Raw genomic sequence first — 20,513 nt, forward strand, 5'->3', positions numbered from 1 at the left:
TCCCTGGAGCAGCTGGAATCTTCTGAAAAAAAAAACAAAAAAAAAAAAAAACTGACCAATCCCTGCCTTTAGGTCCAAGTGGAAGGAACCAATCAGATGCCTTCGTCTCATCCTTCCTACAAAAACTGTTCCCGTAAAGATCAAGCACAAATGACTCATCTGGTTCCTGAAAAGTGATGCAGAGGTTGTTGACTTTTATTGGTTGTGGGGGGCGTGGCTTTGGATGTAGCACTGATGGGAGGGGGAGGAGCTTAGAGGAGGTCTTTCTTGCTTTTTAACATCACAGTCTACAGGACTAGTGAAACTACTTCATTTCACACTGAAAGCTTCATCAGACTGTTTACAGTTCTTTATAAATCTAATGACAAAACATCCCATCTGAAGTAATATCACTGGCTATTCCAACTCTTAACAGCGGCTCTGCTCAGGTCTATTTCTCCTCCTGCAGCTATAGAAACATTACCTGAAAACAAAAAGAATGTGAGAGAATACTGTATATAACTGAAACAGTCTGTCAATACCATATGCTAAACTAAATGACTAGTTTTCATCTTGATGTTATTGGATCTCAGACAATCAATTATTTCATATCTACAGAAAACATTAAAACCTGACATCATACTCTGCATTATAAAAAAAAAACTATTCAGCATTTTTGAGTGGTAGTAAAAATTACTTTTTCTTGGGAAATCATTATTAGCTTAATTAAAAAAAAATTTTTTAACTGAAATATTAAAAGTTTTGGTGATACTGATTCACAACAGTAACAGTAAAACTAATCAGCTGTTTTCTTTTTTTTTTTTTTTAAATCCTAGTTGTTTCAAACAATAGTCTCAACAAAAGGTTATGGAATAGGTTAAAAGTTTTCAGACACTTATTTGCCAAACACCATTTATTACTTAGAAATGCAATTATAACCATTTACCTAATTTATTTTACCTGAAAAGTTATTACATTATTTTCCTTTTATAATTGTTAAGCATTTAAACACATTATCCAAAGTGTTAACAAGATCATTAAACTAATCTTTTTCCTCCACAAACGATGAATATCCCGCAGCACCTCACATTCTTGTGCTCCTTCCTATTAACTTTTCCGTCAACATTTTAAACAAATTAAAAATTTAAGGAGTGGAAAGAAACAAGACAATGTAAATCCAGAGTGTTATATTGGTTTTATCACCTGGCAGGCTTGCAAAAGCACCGAAAGAAAGCAAACTGAAAACAGTCTGTGGCAGTAGGATGCATTTATCAACAGTGGTTATTAAGCATGAGTAAACATGACACCTTCATGAAAAGATCATGAAAGGGTTCAGCACATCTAACAAAAAAACACAGCATTTTTATACTGGGCATGCAAAGTGCAACACTGCTCACAGCTGGCTGTGTTCCCCATGGGAAAAAAAAGGCTGAAATAAATCAAATGTGAGGCTGATAACACAGCGTGGGGGGAAGGGCAGCAAAACACACTGCAGCCATGAACGGGGATTAGAGATGAACACGCAGATACTCGCTTACTGCTATCCCACTGAAACATCAGCCAGCCACTGCGTACTGCTGTGCAAATTCATTGCCACGTGCATGTGTGTAATCGTTTGTTAGGAGGGGAACAAATCAGCTTTCAGCAGTTGTTCTGGAACAAAATGGCTCAGAGAGCAGTTTTTATCACTAATGTTCAAGATTGACATTTTGTAACGACGATAAAGAAAGCACAGGTGAGGGAGAACAGGAGACTAGAGGAATATCTGACAGTGACATTTAAGATATAAGAAGAAACCCACAAATACAGTTGGGTGAAGTGCAAAAAATGTCAAAAACTTTTCCCCCTCTTATCAAACTTAACTTAGAGAAAACAGGCCCAAGAGTACAAATTAATTCAAAGTAGAGACATGGTGAGCCACTTGTGATCCATGGTAGAGAAAATATGGAGCCAAAGCCATAGGACGACAGCTACGGAAGCGGATTAGGGCCAATTTTAATGGAGAAAATTATTTTGGGCAAATCAAGAATAAAGTCAAAATGTCGATATTAAAATAAAAATTCCGAGAATAAAGTTGCAATATGTTGATATTAAGGTGGAAAAGACAAGATTATAATCTAAATTTAGAAAATAAGCTCAAAATACAATATTGTGATAAAAGTTGAAAATTTGCTATTAAAATCCAATCTACAGAAGCGGACTAGGGCCAATTTACCATACGGTAACAGTCTCCATTAAAAATGGCACTATTCTGTTTTGTCACAATATTGTATCTTGAGTAAATTTTTCAAACTGTGATTTAATTCTCGACAATTCGACTTTTATTCTTGATTTGCCCAAAATTATTTCCTCCATCAAAATTGTGCCTAATCCACTTCCGTAGACGACAAACTGCCCTACACCCAACATGATCACCTCCACCATCTACGCTCCAAAGCATGAGAAAGTTCAAAACCCTTTAGTGTGTTACCTAGGAGTCTCAAACTGTTTGATAGGAACTCCGGAAGCGGTCATTCAGCAAAAGGGACAAAAGCAGCAGAGAAAGTGTTTTTGTTCCTAAATAAAAATCAAGTCGAAGGATCTCATGGGGGCTTTGGTCCAGGTCCCATTATCCTAAGTGCTTTAGCAGTCTGCTGCAAAACATAAAAACATGGATACAAACAAACACACCTGGCATGAAACATTAAGAAAATGAAACCGCTTTTAAGTATTTACACATTTGAGCTCAGTGCATGAAGAAACACTTCCAATCATTGTTCATGTATCATTAAACCTGCATCTGCACAGTAAGAAGCATCACAATCTGAAACTACAACCGTATACGCCTCCATTAAAGGCCTTCAGCCTTAATATCAAGTAACAAATACTTTATTTACTGTAGAAGTGGTTCATCTGCAGGCTGTGGACTATTCCTGCTCATGTGACAGCAGCAGGGCACGCACAATTACACAACACTGGCTTTTGGAATAAAGAAAAACAAACAAACCATACAGTCAACAGCACTGTGAAGGCTCAAACATACTCGGGTGGACACCTGCAAAACGGAGTCCGCGAGGAGTCCACAAGGCCAATTAAAGGCAAAGCTTAGTTTTTACGACCGCGCTGACTTCTCTGCGTAGTTGGTGTCACAGAAAACACTGCTCGGCATTGTATCGACCCACATTAAATGTAACACCGACCTGTATTTCACCCGCCTGGTGAAAGAGCAGGAGAGATGAACACGAGCTTCGAGGAGAGGCTGGCGGACGAGATACGACAGCGGCGACACCTTTAAAACACGTCCCAGGAGTACAAGGACTACAGAGAAGCGCTAACAATCATGGGACATGTAGGATTTGAATGAAACCTACTACACGGTGGAATGTAAGCTCTGAGAGGAGAGCAACAGGCCGTTGTGCGCGGGGTCCGCCCGAGTATGTTTGAGCCTTTAGGATGACCTACATATCCTATTCATGTTAAAATACACCTCGATGAGTCGTGGTCCATTTGGTGACATCTCGTGACTTGAGAGAGGTGGAGGAAAAACAAACCATAGGGGCCTTAACATCTGGATGGTGACATTGTAGGAAATATTCTACGTCCATGTGAAAAAATAATGAAATTGAATTTGTTGATGGATGCAGATCATCCATGTTTGATGTGTTATTCTCACAAAATGTAGAATGTACAAAAAAACAAAACAGAGAGAATATAAACTTTTTTTTGGCATTGATTGTTAAACAGGTCAAATCCCAGAGTGTCAACGTGCACAGTCCCTTTTCTGCTCTCATGTCGACCCAAAGCGTTTGTGTGTGTGGGCTTTATCTTCAGATCTGGGCTTTATGCTTTTTTGGCCTAGTTCCAGTCGCAGCCAGAGCTTAGACAGTCAGCGTTAATGGGTCTTTTTCACTTTTGCTCACGCTGCCTCGCCAGGCGTTTCATGAAGCAGCAGGTCACTGTCGAGATGATGACAATGCCAACAAACAAGGCGGAGGAGACGCCGATGACCAGAGGGATGAGGAGGAGGTCAAAAGCTGAGGACGAAGAGCAGAATGAATGTGTGGTGCACTCAAACAGGAAGCAACTGTAAGAAGCAATAAACCCAAATTATTCCATTTTCAAAAGCTGAATGACTTATAACACAAATAAAGGCATAAATGCAAATTTTGTTGACCTAATGCAGGGGTATCCAACTCATTTAGTTCATGGGCCAAATACGAACAAGTTCAATCTCAAGTGGACCGCAGATTATAGACAATAAAAGAAGCAATTTGCCCTAGTTTGCACTTCCACGTAGGGTAGGGTAGAGTTAGGGTTAGTTATTTATAATAGTAGTGAAAGTAACGCACCGACAATACCGAAGCAATAGGTGACAGATATCGGCCTCTGCAAATTCTTACATTTCCTTGATTTTGTGACCAATTTATATTTAATTTCATTTCATTTAGGAAAAATTGAGAGTACTTACAAAAATGTGAGATAAAAAATGACTGCCATCATGTGATATAGGCGTGAGAAACCATGGGGAAAAGAGTGCTATATAAAGCCAAGTCATTATTATTATTATGTAGTCAGAATAAAACAGAAATGTTAACAAAAGGCTTTTAAAAACAGCATTTTTCACAGGGATGTAGAATGTGTTCTTTGAACATTTGAAGTTTTTAATAAGGTTGCAGCCCATTTCAAACACAGGTTGTGTCATAATATTGGCCCCACATTACTGGTTTAAACCAGTGGAGGCACACAGTTCTCACCTCCCAGTTGGGTTCTTTGTTGCAGTTTCCTTTTTTATTATAAAATGTTAGGTTAATGGATACTTGGGATAACTTAAGGTGTTCCCGTCTTGGTGCATGACTAGAAGAGTTACTGTGGCCGATGGCTGAGTGTCTAAGTTCATTATAATGGCTGCTACAGTCAATGTGGTTGTGTACACTGGGAGTCGGATTGAAAAGCTCAAAAGAAATCCCTGAAACTCGAGCATGGAAATAGGTTAAGTACAATCTGGCATACTGCCAGCCCGTGAAGGGGTGGTGGTGGACTTTTACATACTTCCTACTGTGGTTAATCAAAACAGTTTCATTTAAACTCATATTCCATATAAGAAAAAAAACAATGTAAGGCTGTAATGTATTCAGGGGTGCACATAATGTTTTGGTCTGGTGCTGACTGGAGCACCTCGAGCTGTTGCTTGGTGCTCACTTCTTTAATTTCATTTTTTTTTTTTCATGTATCGACCTCGCAGGAGAAACAAAACAAAGTGTTGCATGAATAACATGACTTTTCACTTGAATCTAAACTAAAATGCTCTTTAAGCCACACAGAATACGAAACTTGCACATATAACAGTTTGTTTCATCCTCACAAGTTATCAATACTCTTCTTCAGGTCATCTTCCATGTATGTATGTATATATATATATATATATATATATATAATACTTTTACGATTGAAAAAAATAGCATCTTGTTTGTTAATTATACAGTTTTACTTTTTATACTTATCTAACAGAGTGCTACAGTAATAAAATGCTTAAATATAGCCCAGGTAATGTCAATGTTTCATGGAGCTTGTGTGATATGAGATGTTTAGATGGCTCAGTCTACTCTATTGTAATAAATGTGTCCAAACTGCTCTGATTTCTTTGACGCATTTCCCCTGACCTCCACCATGTTTACTACGCTGTCTAAATATAAATATGTCATGTTTCTCTCCCTCTGACTGTAGCCACGCCTCTCTCCGCTCCAAACACAGGAGGGACTAAAAAAGTAGAACAAATCAGCTCCAATCATGATCCAATATAAATTTTAGGTACTCAAATACACGTTATAACATTAAATTTAGTGAGCATTGGTTTTTTTGGTTGCGCATTTATGTGTATAATCATCTGAGCATCACTTCTTGGGTATCTCCATCTGCTCAATCCGACAAACTACAGCATTTCCTAAACTATGGGTCGCTACTCAAAGAGGAGCAGTTTTCCTTTGGTTTCATTGTTGGTATAGTGTAAAATTTCAGTTACAAATGTAAACAGGCTTTATTTCAATCCAAGAGGTCATTTTTAGTGTTATATTCATCTGCTTAATTTATTTGCACATTACTCATGAATGTAAAAAAATTAACGAGTTCTGCTTTTTTAAGCCCAACATATTAGATTGTGTTTTTCAGCATCTGCTATTCAGCAGTCAGAGCTTGTGATAACAGCTCAGCAACAGTGTGAAAACAAGACATTAAGACCAAAAACAACAAGCTCAGCAGTTGGCTGACAAGTGCCGAGAAAAGAACAAAGTGGGAATCGATCAACAATAAACATTTGGGCATCATTTAAAGTCAGGAGAAAATCCTGGAAGACTTCACTGATGACTTCTACTCTAATGGACAGCTAAAGGTTAGCGGATTGATCTATTCTACACTGATCCAGTACTTTGATTCGTCAACAAGAGCCTGAATCTGGGAAAAGAACATTCTAGCACTGGAATGCACAGTCACTCACCTCTGGCGTAGAGGTAAACAGTCACTGCGTTTGACTGGGCCTTGACCTCCGTGTTGTACCAGCCTCCATGTGGATCCTGGGCCCAGGCCTCAGCGTGACACGCGTACATCCCCTGGTCCTCCATGGTTGCTGAGTGCACTCTCAGCCTGTAGCTGACAGCTGACAGGCGGTCGATGCTGATCTCACTACTGTTGACATAGATATTAGCCACGCCGTTGTGCATCAGAGCAGCGACAACTGTTCGGTTCTCAGCAGTGGGAGGCTCCGACGGAGGGGCTTCAGAGGCTTGTTTGGTAACTGGCTCAGGGATTGGCCACCGCAGCCACTGGACCTGAGCCTGGGCGGGGCCTGTGGTTGTTATGGTGGCGGTGCAGATGAGGGTGATGGTGCTGCCTCTTTTAAGAAGAGGGCCGAGTGGTAGCTGAGCTACAGCTGTGATCAAAACATCTGGAAGGAAGTGGAAGACGCAAAGATATTGATACAATTACAATATAGGGAAAACAAACAAATCTATTATTTTAGTCAGTAGTGGAACAACAAACGATCAGTACAAGATATGACCGGGCTAATTTTTCATTATTTTCTTTCTAATATAGAGATATCTGAACTAAGGATGTGAGATTAATCAAAATTTGATGACGATTTCAATTATTCCACTCAACAATTACAAAAATAACAAGAGAAAAAAAGATTACTTAAGAAAAATGTCATTTTTTTTCTTAATTATGTATATTTTTTATTTATTAAGGATATCTACAAAGAATAAAGCTTGGAACACACGAGAAAAAAAAACAAAAAACAAAAAAACATTAATACTAACTTTGAGTTATTTAATGCAAGCGCATGCTAGCTCCTCCGCCCCGCCCCCCCCCAAATAATTGTTTGAATAATCGAGATTTCAATTATAACTAAAATAATCGTGATTTAATTTTTCTACTCTGAGTCTGAACACTATTGTACTATTGGACTCAGGTACACCTAAACTGTGAGTTACTACTGCACTTTAAGCCCAGTAAACTGCAGCCTGCACAATCCCCATGGCAGACGTCTGGGTCAAAAGGACAATCGATAAATCTGAAAGCTTAAATCATCTTTTATTCTAGATAGACCAAGGCTGCCTTCAGGTATATTTAACAGCCCTGGTAGTCGTCTCTGAAAGTAGGTATTTAATTTATTGCTTAATGGAACGGCTCAAACACTTGACAGTCGATTTACTATCGAGCACAAAGACGTGTTCCAAGCCTTACATGACGTGATTGGTAACAAATCGACAAATTTAGTGAAAAATGGATTGAAAAAACTGCATTGATTATTAACTGAATAATTTAAAAATAATGTTAAACTCAGAACACTTCATTTAATTTAGTTATTTATTTGATTTAGGACATTAAATATTAATCAATGTGTCAGCAAACAGCATCAACATAAATATGTCGGAGTTAGCACAATAGCTAAATTTCCTCCGTTACCCAAAGGCAGGTAAACGTGATATAATAACATACAGTTGAACAAAAACATTTAACATACAGTGAAGTAACATGGCACAATGAGAAACACTACACCTGACTGACGATAGAAAACATGATACCACATACTGTATACTATTTAAAAAAAATTTTGAAAAGAGTCAGGAATATTATCAATGGGTGCATGACTGCTTTGTTTTCAACCAATTTTTGAGAACTGCTTTGAAAGATGACAAATTGCCACAGTTTCTGGTGTTTTCTGGAAGTGTATTCTATCATTTTTATAATTTTGCCTCTGATAAACACCACCATTTGGCAAAATTTAGTCTGGAGCCTTTGAACTAAACAGTCTCCTCTAGTTTAGGCTCTGGTCCTTGGTCCAGTGTTAGGTTTTTTTACATATAGATATTTTTAAAATCCATTAAAGGTGGAGGGGCAAGCCCATTTAGAACTTTAAAAACTAAGCATGCATCTGATGACTTTTCAAAATCTAATATGTTGAACTTAGTTAGAATACTAGTATATAAAAGGTATTGAGGAGGATGTTATTTTGGCTTCCAATTCTGGGTGGATCATCTAGACTATTGGTCTAGTTTTCGCTTGCTGCGCATGCGCACTAAGGTGCATTCCCACCGAACGCGACTTGAGTGACTGAAGCGACTAGGTTCAAATTAATATAAATGACAACCTCAAGTTATCTCCCCTCAAGCGAGGTGACTTGTGTGATTTGAGCAACTAGTCAAGCGCGACATAGTCGCTCAAAGTTGAAAAACTTTAACTTTTTAAGCGACTTCAAGCAACAACTCCCCTGGCCGTCACTGTCTGAAAAGCCAAGGCAGCAGCCCCTCCCAGCTACTACAGCGGAGGTCTGCAGCCAGGACCTCTTGAATTCACCAGGGGAAAAATAAAGCGGGTAACTTCTTGAATAAGCCTACATTCTGCTTGAACTCATCCTTTAGTAACCCTGTAAGTTGATCGTTTAAAAGTAAAAATGGGGCTTTCTACGATATGGCCAGGGAAGAAGTGATCAACCCTCTCTCTCCCCTGTCAGCGACACACAAACACTCTTTCCTGGTCATTACATCACTGGAGCGATGAGGTGACATGAAAAGTGCCACTATGTTCCAGCGACTCATCACGGGCGATTGAAGTGATTGCAGTTGCTACGGTCGCGTTCAGTGTGAACACACTTTTACAAGTGTTTATGTGTCTCATGAGCTACGGTTTCAGCCATTTATTGAAGCTTGCCGTTCTCACCGGTGATGCCGACACCAACTTGTAAACAAAGCTGTGCACAAGGAAAACTGGGCTCGTGCGCACTCTCGCACTCATTTAATAGGCGTTCCCTCTTGGGAGCAGGTACAGTGTTGCGCATGTGCATTTTTTCAAAAAGTTGAGGGCATTTCTTTTCTAAACTTTGTGAAATATGATGGATTGCTTTAAATGTATAGAGGAGGATTTCCCCAATTATAAATAACGCACCGAGTGAGTCTACACAATATATATATATATATAAATATATAGCATTTAGATCAGGAGTCGACCAATGACTGAAAACACAACACTCACCCTTGGTCTTCAGATTGACTGTGACTCCCTCTGATCTCTGTGTGAGAGTAGCCGGCATTGAGGGGGCGGGGTTTCTCCTCCCGGCGTAGACGCTCACCACACACCGATACACCCCCGAGTCAGATGGCCGTGCAGAGAAGAGCTTCAGTGAGTACTTCCACTGAGCCACTTTCTCCATTGATCCCCCACTAGAGCGGCTCAGGTCGTCCCCCCAGCTAACGATGCCATCAGTGCTCATTCGAGCCACCTCCACCTTAACACCAAACGAAAGCAAATATGACACATTCAACATTCACATCAATGACTAATCCAAACATGTGCTTACATCTGTAATCTGAGTAAAAAAGGGAACACAAAATCACCTCGACTCCTCCAGTCCCGACGCGATCACTGCCCACTGATCCTCTTTTCATCCACTGAACCAGGAGGCCTGAGTTCACATCAGAGGGTAAACCCAACACCTCACAGGTCAGGATGAGAGGAGAACCCACCTGCAGTGTTACCTCGCCTCGGGGTGAAGACGCCACACTGAGGGATTCCGCTGCAGAGAGGAGAGAGAAAAAATAAACCAGTGGGAACTCTTGTTGGTGAAAGGCCACAAGGAAGCACTCACACTGCCATTGTAAAAGTCATCGCCAGGAAGTGAATCACAAGGAACCGCATCTCTGTGAGAAAGCTGAAGTAGGTCATCCAGTGCACCATAAAATATACAACCAGCATAAAACAGATTACCAGCACAGCCCATAAATGATGGGAGGGATGACTGTACGTTGGTTATGATGACAAATCAAACATTAAACATCTAAGAATGGCTAAAGAGAAATAAATTTGCATTTAGCCACTAGATGACATGCAGCTTAACTAATTAGTCTAAATTAGACTAATTTATTATAAATCATCAAATACAATAACCTCTTAAACAATTTCGAATGCCGGTGCTTAAAGTCAGATAGTCAGTGTGTGCTGATGAATGCAATTTGTCTGTTATTAGTTATTAGTTGTGACGCCCAGTTTTATTAACAACAAGCTGCTCAAAATTAACATGTAGCACCACTTCGGGCTTTTTCTCTCATAAGGGACAGCATGTGTGAGTGAGTTTTGTACTGTGGCTTGTTTGAAAGCAGGTCTAAATTTGGGTGGGGTTTATGTGAGAGACACGGGGGAGAAGAATCAAAAACAGTGACTCTGAAAAGTAGTTTTTAATGCAAAAATAAGCTTTAAAATAAAGCACAATTTATATAAAGAGTGTTAATCCCACATTGTATGTTAGATAAGTTGGTGTGAGTGACCAAAACATGACATTAAAAGGTCCTTTAAAATGATCAAAAAATAATTCAACTTTAAAAGTAAAACTATTCTTCTAAACTTAATTCAACATATTTTGGTCATATCTGTGTCAGCAAATTATTTATATAATGATTTTTTTTTTTTTTTAAATATGACATTTTTAAGAAATATAATTTTTGCTTGATAATTACAAGTGAAAATGTATAACTTGAACATGTAAATATGATATTTTCTGCTGGGATGATAGAATTTAATGTTCTAATGACTTTGGTGAAATCCTCAGTAGGACAAAGGAAGCGTTTTTTAATAATAGACACATTATATGTCTAAACAAAAGGAGACGTGCTAGCCCATTGTAACAGCAGAGTGGGACTGCATAGTGCTTGTTAGCGAGTGTCTGTCACAGCAACAATGCATGCACTGATGAGTGCAAACACAATTGTTTCCATTTCGCAGCTAAACAGAATCAGCATGACCTAAATTACTCCTACAGCTTAATTGGTCTCGGAGCTAGAGTTAAGGTTATTTACAACAACGGTTGCAAATCAGATAGAAACGTACAAAAAGTGGAGATGATTGATGAGAAATCCTTGATTTTAGCACAATGGTCAGAGAGAGAGATCTTCATCCTGTTTGATAGCAACATGAAGACTCTCAGGTGGGATGAAACAACTCTTAATCTAATTCATCGGTCAAAATGCCAATTTTTTGCTGCTTTTGGTTGCTTTAAATAATCAGAAAAAGTTAAGGATGCCTCTGCAGTTTTGTAGTAGACAATAAAGCAGAGAAGAAGAGTTCTCCTAAGGGACCTTTAGACTGTGTTCAAAATGGCATACTAACGTACTACTCATACTAAGTCTGACTTCAAAATGAGTATGAAGTACCTTCACATTAGATAGTATCGAAAAACTTGGATGTACTGTATACGATATTGAGACATTTTTTAAGTATGCACGGTGGGTACACTAGTCGTACTCAACCGCTACATGATGCATCATCAACAAAAGCATCTAATCTTGTCTTCCATTTGTTTTTTAACCCTTTTGTAAATAGGGCTCTTGTTTTTAAGTTAACCAGAAGCTAACCCTAGTCACACAATGACGGGTCTCCAAAAAGTCAGCATGAAATGTGTCTCCGTGAGATTTATGAATCAAATAAGCAAATGTTGATATTCTACTTGGTCACTTTCTTGTTTTCAGAACTTTCAAAGTTTGCGAATAAACGGAGATATTTACTGTAGCCTCAGTGTGCTTCAGGTTTTTGTCGGTGTAAGTTCAAAATGTACTGTATTTTGGGAAACTTGGAAGTATACTTCAGTAGAAACGGTCATAATTTCAATCTTCCTAACCATATTTATAGTATATAGTAGACAGAAGACATACCCTAAGTCTAGTTATTTGATTAGTCAGCAACCTAGTGAGGTTTAAAACAACAACCTGTAAAGGTGTGCTTACACAAACAGTCAGGGTTCGCCTGGACAAGCCCAGACTGCCTCACATCACTTTCTTGGCAACCACAGAGAAAAACAATGCTTCCCAGTTCCTCTATCTAATCTTTTACCATGAAAAACCTGAAGTCCCTTTTCATTGCTTTTAATGATTATTGTTCTAATGTTTTCTAGGCTTGCCATTCACTGTCAGAGCTCAATGTCTGCACAAACACTGGCAGCAGTAGCTCAGTTATACTGACCTAATTGCTGGACAGTTAGGTTGCCAATATCCAGCGTCCTCTGTGCAATCTTCTGCCATGATCGATCAGGATCCAGGATCCACTGTGACGCCTCGCAGAAATATGAGCCTGTGTCGTCTATCTGCACCGTCTTCATCTTCATCACGTACACGCCCTGCCCGCCCTCGCCGTTCCTCTTCTCCAGACTGATCTCTCCATCATCGTAGCGCTTTCTGTAGAAACGCCCAGGGTTGACCCCTAGGAGCTTGTCGATGGAGATGATCTCCCTGACGATGCTGACTTCGCCTCCTGCTCCGCCCCCAGGAGCCTCAGCGCCGCCACGTTTTCCAAATGTGATGGACAGATGGGTGAGCTGCTCTGATTGGATGGCTCCTGAACAAGTCAGAGTTAATTCAGAGCCCTCCGGCGTTGGCTGCCCGGTGAGTGAGCGGGAGTAGCTGACCTGAAGAGTGTCAGGGATCACTGTAGGAGCACAAAGACACAGAGACAATGATATGACATCAAGCTGCTACAGGAGTCAGATAGGCGGACAGATGCCTAAATGCCTTTTATATTTCCACTGTGTTTGTGTCTACTGTGTGAAAATATATACAAGTTCTGAGCCCAGAGCAAGGGATTATAGTAATACTACACCCAACAGCATGAAAAATACAGTGGAACTCGAGGAAGATGATTAATTGAATTTGAAACAGAAGGAGTAACCATATTGATGTTGCAACGCTGCCTAAATATTTGGACCGCTCAAGTGTAAGAAAGGAAACGATTTCACAGAGAAACAAAAACAAACTCTAGATGGAAAGGACAAAACGTGGCTGCAAATAAGGAATGCTCTCATGCACTAAGTCACAGGGAGGACATCAATGGGTCGTACAATGACTAAGAGCTGATGATCAAATCTGGTCATCTTGAAGTTCTCACACTGGTAACACAATGGTCATGACTCAGTTTGTGCTTTTCCAGTGTTGTGTGCGCATCACTGTTTGACTGGGATTGAAACATCACAGGGTATTAGTTCAAAACGGTATTGAACTAATGTTAAAACTGTAATATAATTATTGTTACAATGTGATTGAACTGATATAAGACATTTAACAGTTTAATCTTGAAATTTTTGACCCTGTATTGGGATTCAGGTCAGCAGTGCTGTGCTGCAGTCAGTGGACAATTGCCTTCATTCATTGTCTAAATTCACTCTTCATGGTTGCTTATGATGCTTTCACATGACACTAACCCTACATGCTGGGTCAGGGTGACCCAGGGTGTCTGAAAGAGGGGTTGAGTAGGATTTACATTGGGGCAAAGTACGCACAACACTAATTATCTTGAAAATATGTGTAAATGATGCTGAAAAGTACACTTTAAGAAAACAAAATTAAATACAAAGTTGTGCTCTTAAGGCTTCAGAGTTAATTTACAAAATAATTTAAAAAATCATGTTCAATATTTCATTACCAGTCTCCACTGTTTGGATAAATATTTGGTCAATACTGATATCAATCCGATACAATATCAGCACAAATAATACATACTTTTATTACTTTTTTGTAGTGTGGAATGTTGGAAAAGGCTTGATCAAGTGATGTAACTCAAACAGAGAACAATAGTCAACAGTAGGTAATTAGGTATGAGGAAAACTGACCTATTTATTATTTACCAATTGGTTAAACTAATTTTAACCTTCAACAGAGATTTTAGATGCAGTTTTCTGGCTGATATTGGACCGATATCAATATCGGATCGGGACACCCTTATTTAGAGCAACCAAAATCAGCACAAATATGTATTTGACCAAACTAAATGATCTAAAAAGCAGGCTGAATGCTTCACTCCATTAGAAAACAATAGGATGTTTACTGGCACAGGGGCCGTGTGACATCATCAATCGCGACATTTTAAGATGGTAGAATACAAGGCTCTATACAAAAAAGTAGTCCAATTTTTAAGCTATTGAAACAAATATTGTGCCAAATAATGTGTTTTGTTTGACATAGATCTTCTAATAAGTACATTTCAAAGGTTTTAGGTAACATTTGTAAAAGCAGAGGAGGATCCCTTTAATGTGTCATAAGTGGGAAACACACTTACAAGAAACATTTATGTTACATCTGAATGGATTTCTATGCACTCTTACCATTAACCCATGTTCAGATCAATACATTCTGTTGGTCACTTATCTGTGCTGAAGCACTGATTCTAATAATACTGTTTTTTTCTCTCTAACACCGCACTGAATGTTCAGCGACATCCATGTTTAAAAGTTCCATCTTTCCCTGTTGCCCTCCTCTTCATCTGACAAGTATGATGCATTCTGGGGAACAAGCTGAGACTCTATATAGTATATTCTAAATCTCATGTGTCAAACTCATGGCCCGGGGGCCAAACCCAGCCCTTTGGAGTACCCAATTCAGCCTGTAGGAGAAAGTAAAAATGACAGCGAAAACATGGATCATTGTGTAAAAATTAAACTCAATATTTGCAGGTGCTCACATTTTTTTCCCGGTGCTTATATCACGTTATTGCAGTCATTTTTAATGTTGAACTATTGAAAAAAACTCAAAATTCTTATAAAATTTTTCATTTTTCCTCAAATTATGACAATGTTTGACTTAATTTAATAGAAATTGGTAAAAAAAAAAAAATCTAGGAAATTCAAAGTTTAGGACCTGTTGGGACTGATATCTTGGATATTGTCGGTTTCTTACCCACTGTCTATTGTAATATATATATATACACGTAGAAGTTCAAACTAGGGCACAATAATGTTGAAATTACTTGTTTTCTCGCCTAAAATCTGTGACCCACTTGAGATCAAATTGCTCCGTATTTGGCCCCTGAACTAACAGGACTTTGACACCCCTGTTCTAAATGAAGTTTTGAAACGTATTGGTAAACTTTGGCATGACGTACCTTTGACGGCCACCATGGCACTGTAGTTTCCCTGGTAGGTGGTGTCAGTGCTGGGTGTGTAGCACTCATACTTCCCTTGGTCCTCGGCTCGTAGCCTCTGCATTACCAGGCGTACCTTGTCCCCCGAGTCTCTCTCTACTCTGACCTCCCCATTCCTAACCCGGGCCTGGAAAGGAGCGTAGGGGAAGCCTTTATCTCTGGTGGAAATCACTCCCATTTGCCTTCCACCTGCATCGTCCCTGTACAGAAACCACTCAAAGTCCTGCGTGCGTGGGCCTTCAAATCCAGACACGGCACAGGGCAGCGAGAGGGGGAACCCAGCTACACGGAACAGGGGTCCAGAGGGGAGAGTTACATCACGACACACGGCGTAATGGATCACTGCAAGAGAAAACACAAAAAACATCAGAAATGACATGTATGAAGAATGTGAGAACAGGAAAGGATCCAATAGAGAGAGAGAAAAACAGTTTCAGTGGTGCTTTTTGGCGTGTTTGACTAAAGAGTTACAGATCAATACACTGAGCTGATGACTGACTAACAGGGAATCAATACATTAAATAGCTGCGGGAGGAAAATCAGACAGCAGGACTTGGACTCACTCTACAACATGTATAATAAATGAAATGCTATCATCTCAGAGAGCTCAGGAACTAATTACACATCTGTGTTTTTGTTTAAGCATTTACTAACTTAAAACAAAAACTGCCAAAACTTTCATGTGAAGATCAAATGCAGAACATCCAAGTACGTGATCTGATCTTGAAACCAAATCGGAATTGAAAGTGTGGATCAAAGTTGAAAAACTAAATTAATAAACCATTGTTTCTCAAACTGACAGAAGCACAAACTGTCCTTGCCAAGACTGTTTCATGTCTTTTGACAGGAAAAAAAAAAAAGTTGTTTTAGGACGATTATTTTAGCTATGGCTTCATTATAACAAAGTAGAAAATTCCCAAAGAGGAAGAAACGTTTATTCTGAATAACTATGGTCAAAGTTAATTTTTCTTATTTTTGTGTTTGGACACAACTTCCTAAATATTATCATACTTTAAAGGTTTCAGGTCATGCTATTTTTCGACCCATCTCCATTTGTTCTAAGAACCCCAAAAACATAGTAGTTGAGGTTTATTTTCCAAAACTCACCTGTTTTCCAGAGTTTCAGCCTCTGAAAAGTCACTTTCTGAGCAACTCTACACAAACGGGCTGATTTGCGGCCTACTTATGCATATTCATGAGTGGGCGTCTCTATAGATGGGTCACTGACTTCCTCCTCCCCGCACAGTGACGTAGAGCCAGAGGACGGCCCGCCCACTCCGATGCCAAGCTCATGCTGCTTTATAAACACGAGACAGAGCGTGGGGGCGGGGCGTTCGCCGGTACATACATAAACCGTAGAAAATACATACATAGCACTGCGCGGAGGACGCTAAAATGCTCACCTTTGTGGGCGTGTCTGTTTACATGTCAATCATGGCAGAGAGCTTCCTGGAGGAGCGACTTCTCCAGCTCAGTGCCACGAAAAATTCATCACCAAAGTGGGAACGCGTCATCAAATTGGACCGAGGTGTTTGGGCTCGCCCTGCAGTAAGAAAGGAGCGAATCACCCTCTAACTAACGATTGAGGGAATCAATGAAAAAAACACTTTGGCCATGTGTATGAAGCCCAAATAGCACTTCATGATGTTTAAAGTATGAAAAAGTTAACTTAGCGTAACATGGGCCCTTTAAAGTCTTCAATGTCTAGGTCAGCCATAGATTAGTATGATTTCTTTTCACTTTATTTTGCACCATTACAAACTGGTATCTTCGCTTATTTTCCTTCTGCTGTCTTTTCTTTCCTCTCTGGTAGATTTGTCAACCAACTTGTTTCATGTTGCAAGCTTGCCCGTTGCTATCATGTAGTATCTCTACAATCAACCCACCCAAACCAGTTGAGGAAGATGGCTGCTACATCTGAAATCTGGTGTCATGTCGGTGGTTTTGTTCTATTTAAGTGTTCATTTCCTGCCCGTGCACACTTACTCACATAAATGGTTGAGATTGAGTATTTTATACTGAAACATGAACACGGTTAAATTATCTTAAGTGCACTGAGATTATTGTGCCACAATCAATATTAGAGTGAATTGATGGAGTGCTTTGCAGTAAATAGTAATTTACTTTTCTATCAACAACCACATTTACACAATTAAAGGAAACAATATTCATACTGGATTTAAATCAGATTTAACTAGGGCTGGGCGATTTTACCTAAAAGAAAATCTCCTATCTGGAGAAAGAAAAATATGAGTTTCGATTCTTGATCTTTTTTTTTTCCAATGCACTTAAAAATGACAGCAGACATTAGACACATTGTCACAAGCTAAACTTTATTGCTGTGATTGTCCTTAATAGTTAAAATGCATAGAACAATCCCAAAATAAAAAGTAAATGAGGCTCTGTCATTCAACTATTTCAAGCTTTAACCCGGGTTTAAGCAAAAGTGTAACATCTACTTCACAGTAGCTTAAAATTTTCTGATTAAGAAATCAGATAACTACATATTTTATAACATAACAATTAAAAAAAATAATAAACTCTTCCCTTAGCATCTCAGCATAGTGCAAATAAAAAATTAAACACAAAGGATAAACAAATGTAAACAAAGAGGGGGTGGCCTCACATCGCACTATGGTAACCCATAAGGACTGAACGCAAAAAAGTCTGAAAAAAACTTATTTTAAGTTGTTGGCACGTGGCATGTTAAAGCCAATGTTTTGAGTGTAAAATATGCCAATAAAGTATATTTCATACATAATGTTCTCATGAAGGTGTACACATTTACAGATCAGTTGTTTAAGTCATAAATTTAAACAAATTTCAATAATAGCCTTATACTTATATTGGGATATATCGTATCGTGACCAATGTATTGGGATACAAACCGTATCGCCAAATGCCAGGTAATACACATCCCTAGTCACACACATACAGCCTACTCAAAGGGTAAGCAAAGAGGGTGCTAGCTCACATCGGGCTAGCTAACCCACAAGGACGGAATGCAAAAAAGTGGTGGGGAAAAAAAAAGAATTAAAAAAAAAAGTTATAAACTCAAATTTGCAAATAAAAATCATTTTCATCAACAAATTAGATAAAATCAAATTTTTTTGGCCCCGCCCTAGATTAAACTGCTGAAAGAAATGTAGAAACACTGGTATCTTTGACACAGAACTAACGGCATCAGGATGTAACTGGTTTATGAGATTGTTCTCTAGTCTTAACTAAACATCTATCAGCAAATACTCACTTCCTACTAACAGAAGTCATCACACCAAAACACATTTCTACCTGCACAACTAGAAATACAAGAATGGTTTGTAGTGGCACGCCTCGGCTTAAGGGTGTGTGTGCACTGTACACAACTGGAGCTTTCTCACAGCCACATCCCAACACGCCCATAGATAATGACATGGGGAACTAGGAAAGCCTAAGCGGATCAAGTCCTAATTAACACAGGACTCGGATTGATAAGGCTGGGGGACACCACAGATTATCATTATGCTCCATACCAATAACACAGGCTGCATTAAATACTGTGAAAGTAGGGTAGATGTTTAATTTATGTAAAAAAAAAAAAAAAAAACAATCAAAAGAAGCACCATGAGCATCTGACTTATGGTTCTTTGAATTATAAAAATTATAGATTAATTTTTTTTTTTTAAACTACCTAAACACATTTCCTGAGAATGTAAAGGCAGGAAACACCAAAACGATTGATTTCATACTTTCCTGTAGTTGCGCTATGTGCTAATATAACAAACCACCAAAAGTTTTTAACCTTTTCATTTAATGTGTTTGATAGATTTATGACATACATATATAGCATTTATGAAATCTTTCAAGTAATTACTGAGCTCCGTTAACAGATGGTTGGTTTTAAGTGTTTACAACAAAGCTTTTACAAAGTACAGGTATATGTAATCTGCAATGTGGCACAGGTTTCAGTAGATTCAAATAAGTGGTGCAGATGCAAATATATTTATAATGTCGCTATGACAACCTCAAGCTAACAGCAGGACATAATTCACTTTCCCTTGTATCTTTAAAACTATGGCAAAGAGCATTGTTTCTAGACAGTGTACTTGTTTTTGCTCATGAGATTAAATATTTTTGCTATAATCTGTAATATTTGTTGTTATTTTCATAAAATACTTGTTTCTGTACTTTTTTTTTAAATTCTGTATTTTCCTCTATTACTGTATGCCTTATGAGTTTGTTAGGTATATTCTGCCACTTGGCCGGGCCATCATTGCAAATGAGAATGAGTTCTCCTTCATGATTTACTTGGTTAAATAAAGGTAAAATATTTTATTCAAAATACATAAACATGAAAGCTTCTACATTCATAAAAATCTACAGGAAATATTCTTACACACACACACAAAAAAAAACTAAATAAATTTGAAACCAAATGCCAAAGCAGGAAAAAAAAAAAAAAAAAAAAAAAAAAAATCAAGTTGCTATTTATTAACATTTAATTATAAATCTACAGCCTTCATCAACTGAAACTGTCTCTCAAAGTTATTCCAGAGGAGCAAACGCTTCATACCAAGTAAAAGATGAAATGAAACATTAATAAGCACAGCTACCTGCATTCATAAATCATGTATAAGCATAAAAACAGGGTTATTCAGTGTAGTGTGCATGTGACAGATGGCCAGACAGTGGGCAGCCCACAGGTATGAGAATGGACTCACCTCTTTGCACGAGCAGGAATATGAAGGCAGTTCTCATCGAGGCCATGGATACACTCATCTTCTTCCCCCCTGCTGTCCGGATGGATTGTGGTGAGTCGCAGGTTTGTCTCCGTGCTGCCTTGCTCGTTTACCGCCGATCATAGCTGACCTGTGCCCGGATTATTAAATATACACATAACAATGCACTCGCACAGGTTTGGCGCCACCAGCTAAACGCAAAAGATGCAACCACGCGCGCGTGTATTTGAGCAACAAACAAAAAAAGCTGAGAATTAAATCACCTTTTTGTTGTTGTTGATAAAGCAGTTTTCATCCGTTTTCACACCGTACCGTCATAAACACGCCGAGCAGACGAGCAGCGCAGCGACTAGCATCACAGGGGGTTTTAGTGCGTGCGTGTGCGCGCGC

At 38.9% G+C, this 20,513-nt stretch overlaps 1 protein-coding gene across 1 annotated transcript; it reads right to left on the reverse strand.

The window, feature by feature from the left end:
• Positions 1-1,151: 1,151 nt before the first annotated feature.
• igsf8 (immunoglobulin superfamily, member 8) lies at positions 1,152-20,509 on the reverse strand. Its single transcript, XM_028447489.1, has 8 exons — positions 20,387-20,509; positions 20,106-20,253; positions 15,367-15,747; positions 12,460-12,921; positions 9,846-10,024; positions 9,484-9,736; positions 6,449-6,895; positions 1,152-3,992 (listed from the first exon to the last, which is right to left on the reverse strand). Exons 2-8 carry the CDS (start codon positions 20,161-20,163, stop codon positions 3,865-3,867), a joined length of 1,908 nt encoding a protein of 635 aa, XP_028303290.1. The 5' UTR covers positions 20,164-20,253; positions 20,387-20,509; the 3' UTR covers positions 1,152-3,864.
• Positions 20,510-20,513: the final 4 nt, after the last annotated feature.

This window comes from Gouania willdenowi, chromosome 5 (genome assembly GCF_900634775.1).
Source record: "Gouania willdenowi chromosome 5, fGouWil2.1, whole genome shotgun sequence".
In the NCBI taxonomy this organism is placed as follows: Eukaryota; Metazoa; Chordata; class Actinopteri; order Blenniiformes; family Gobiesocidae; genus Gouania; species Gouania willdenowi.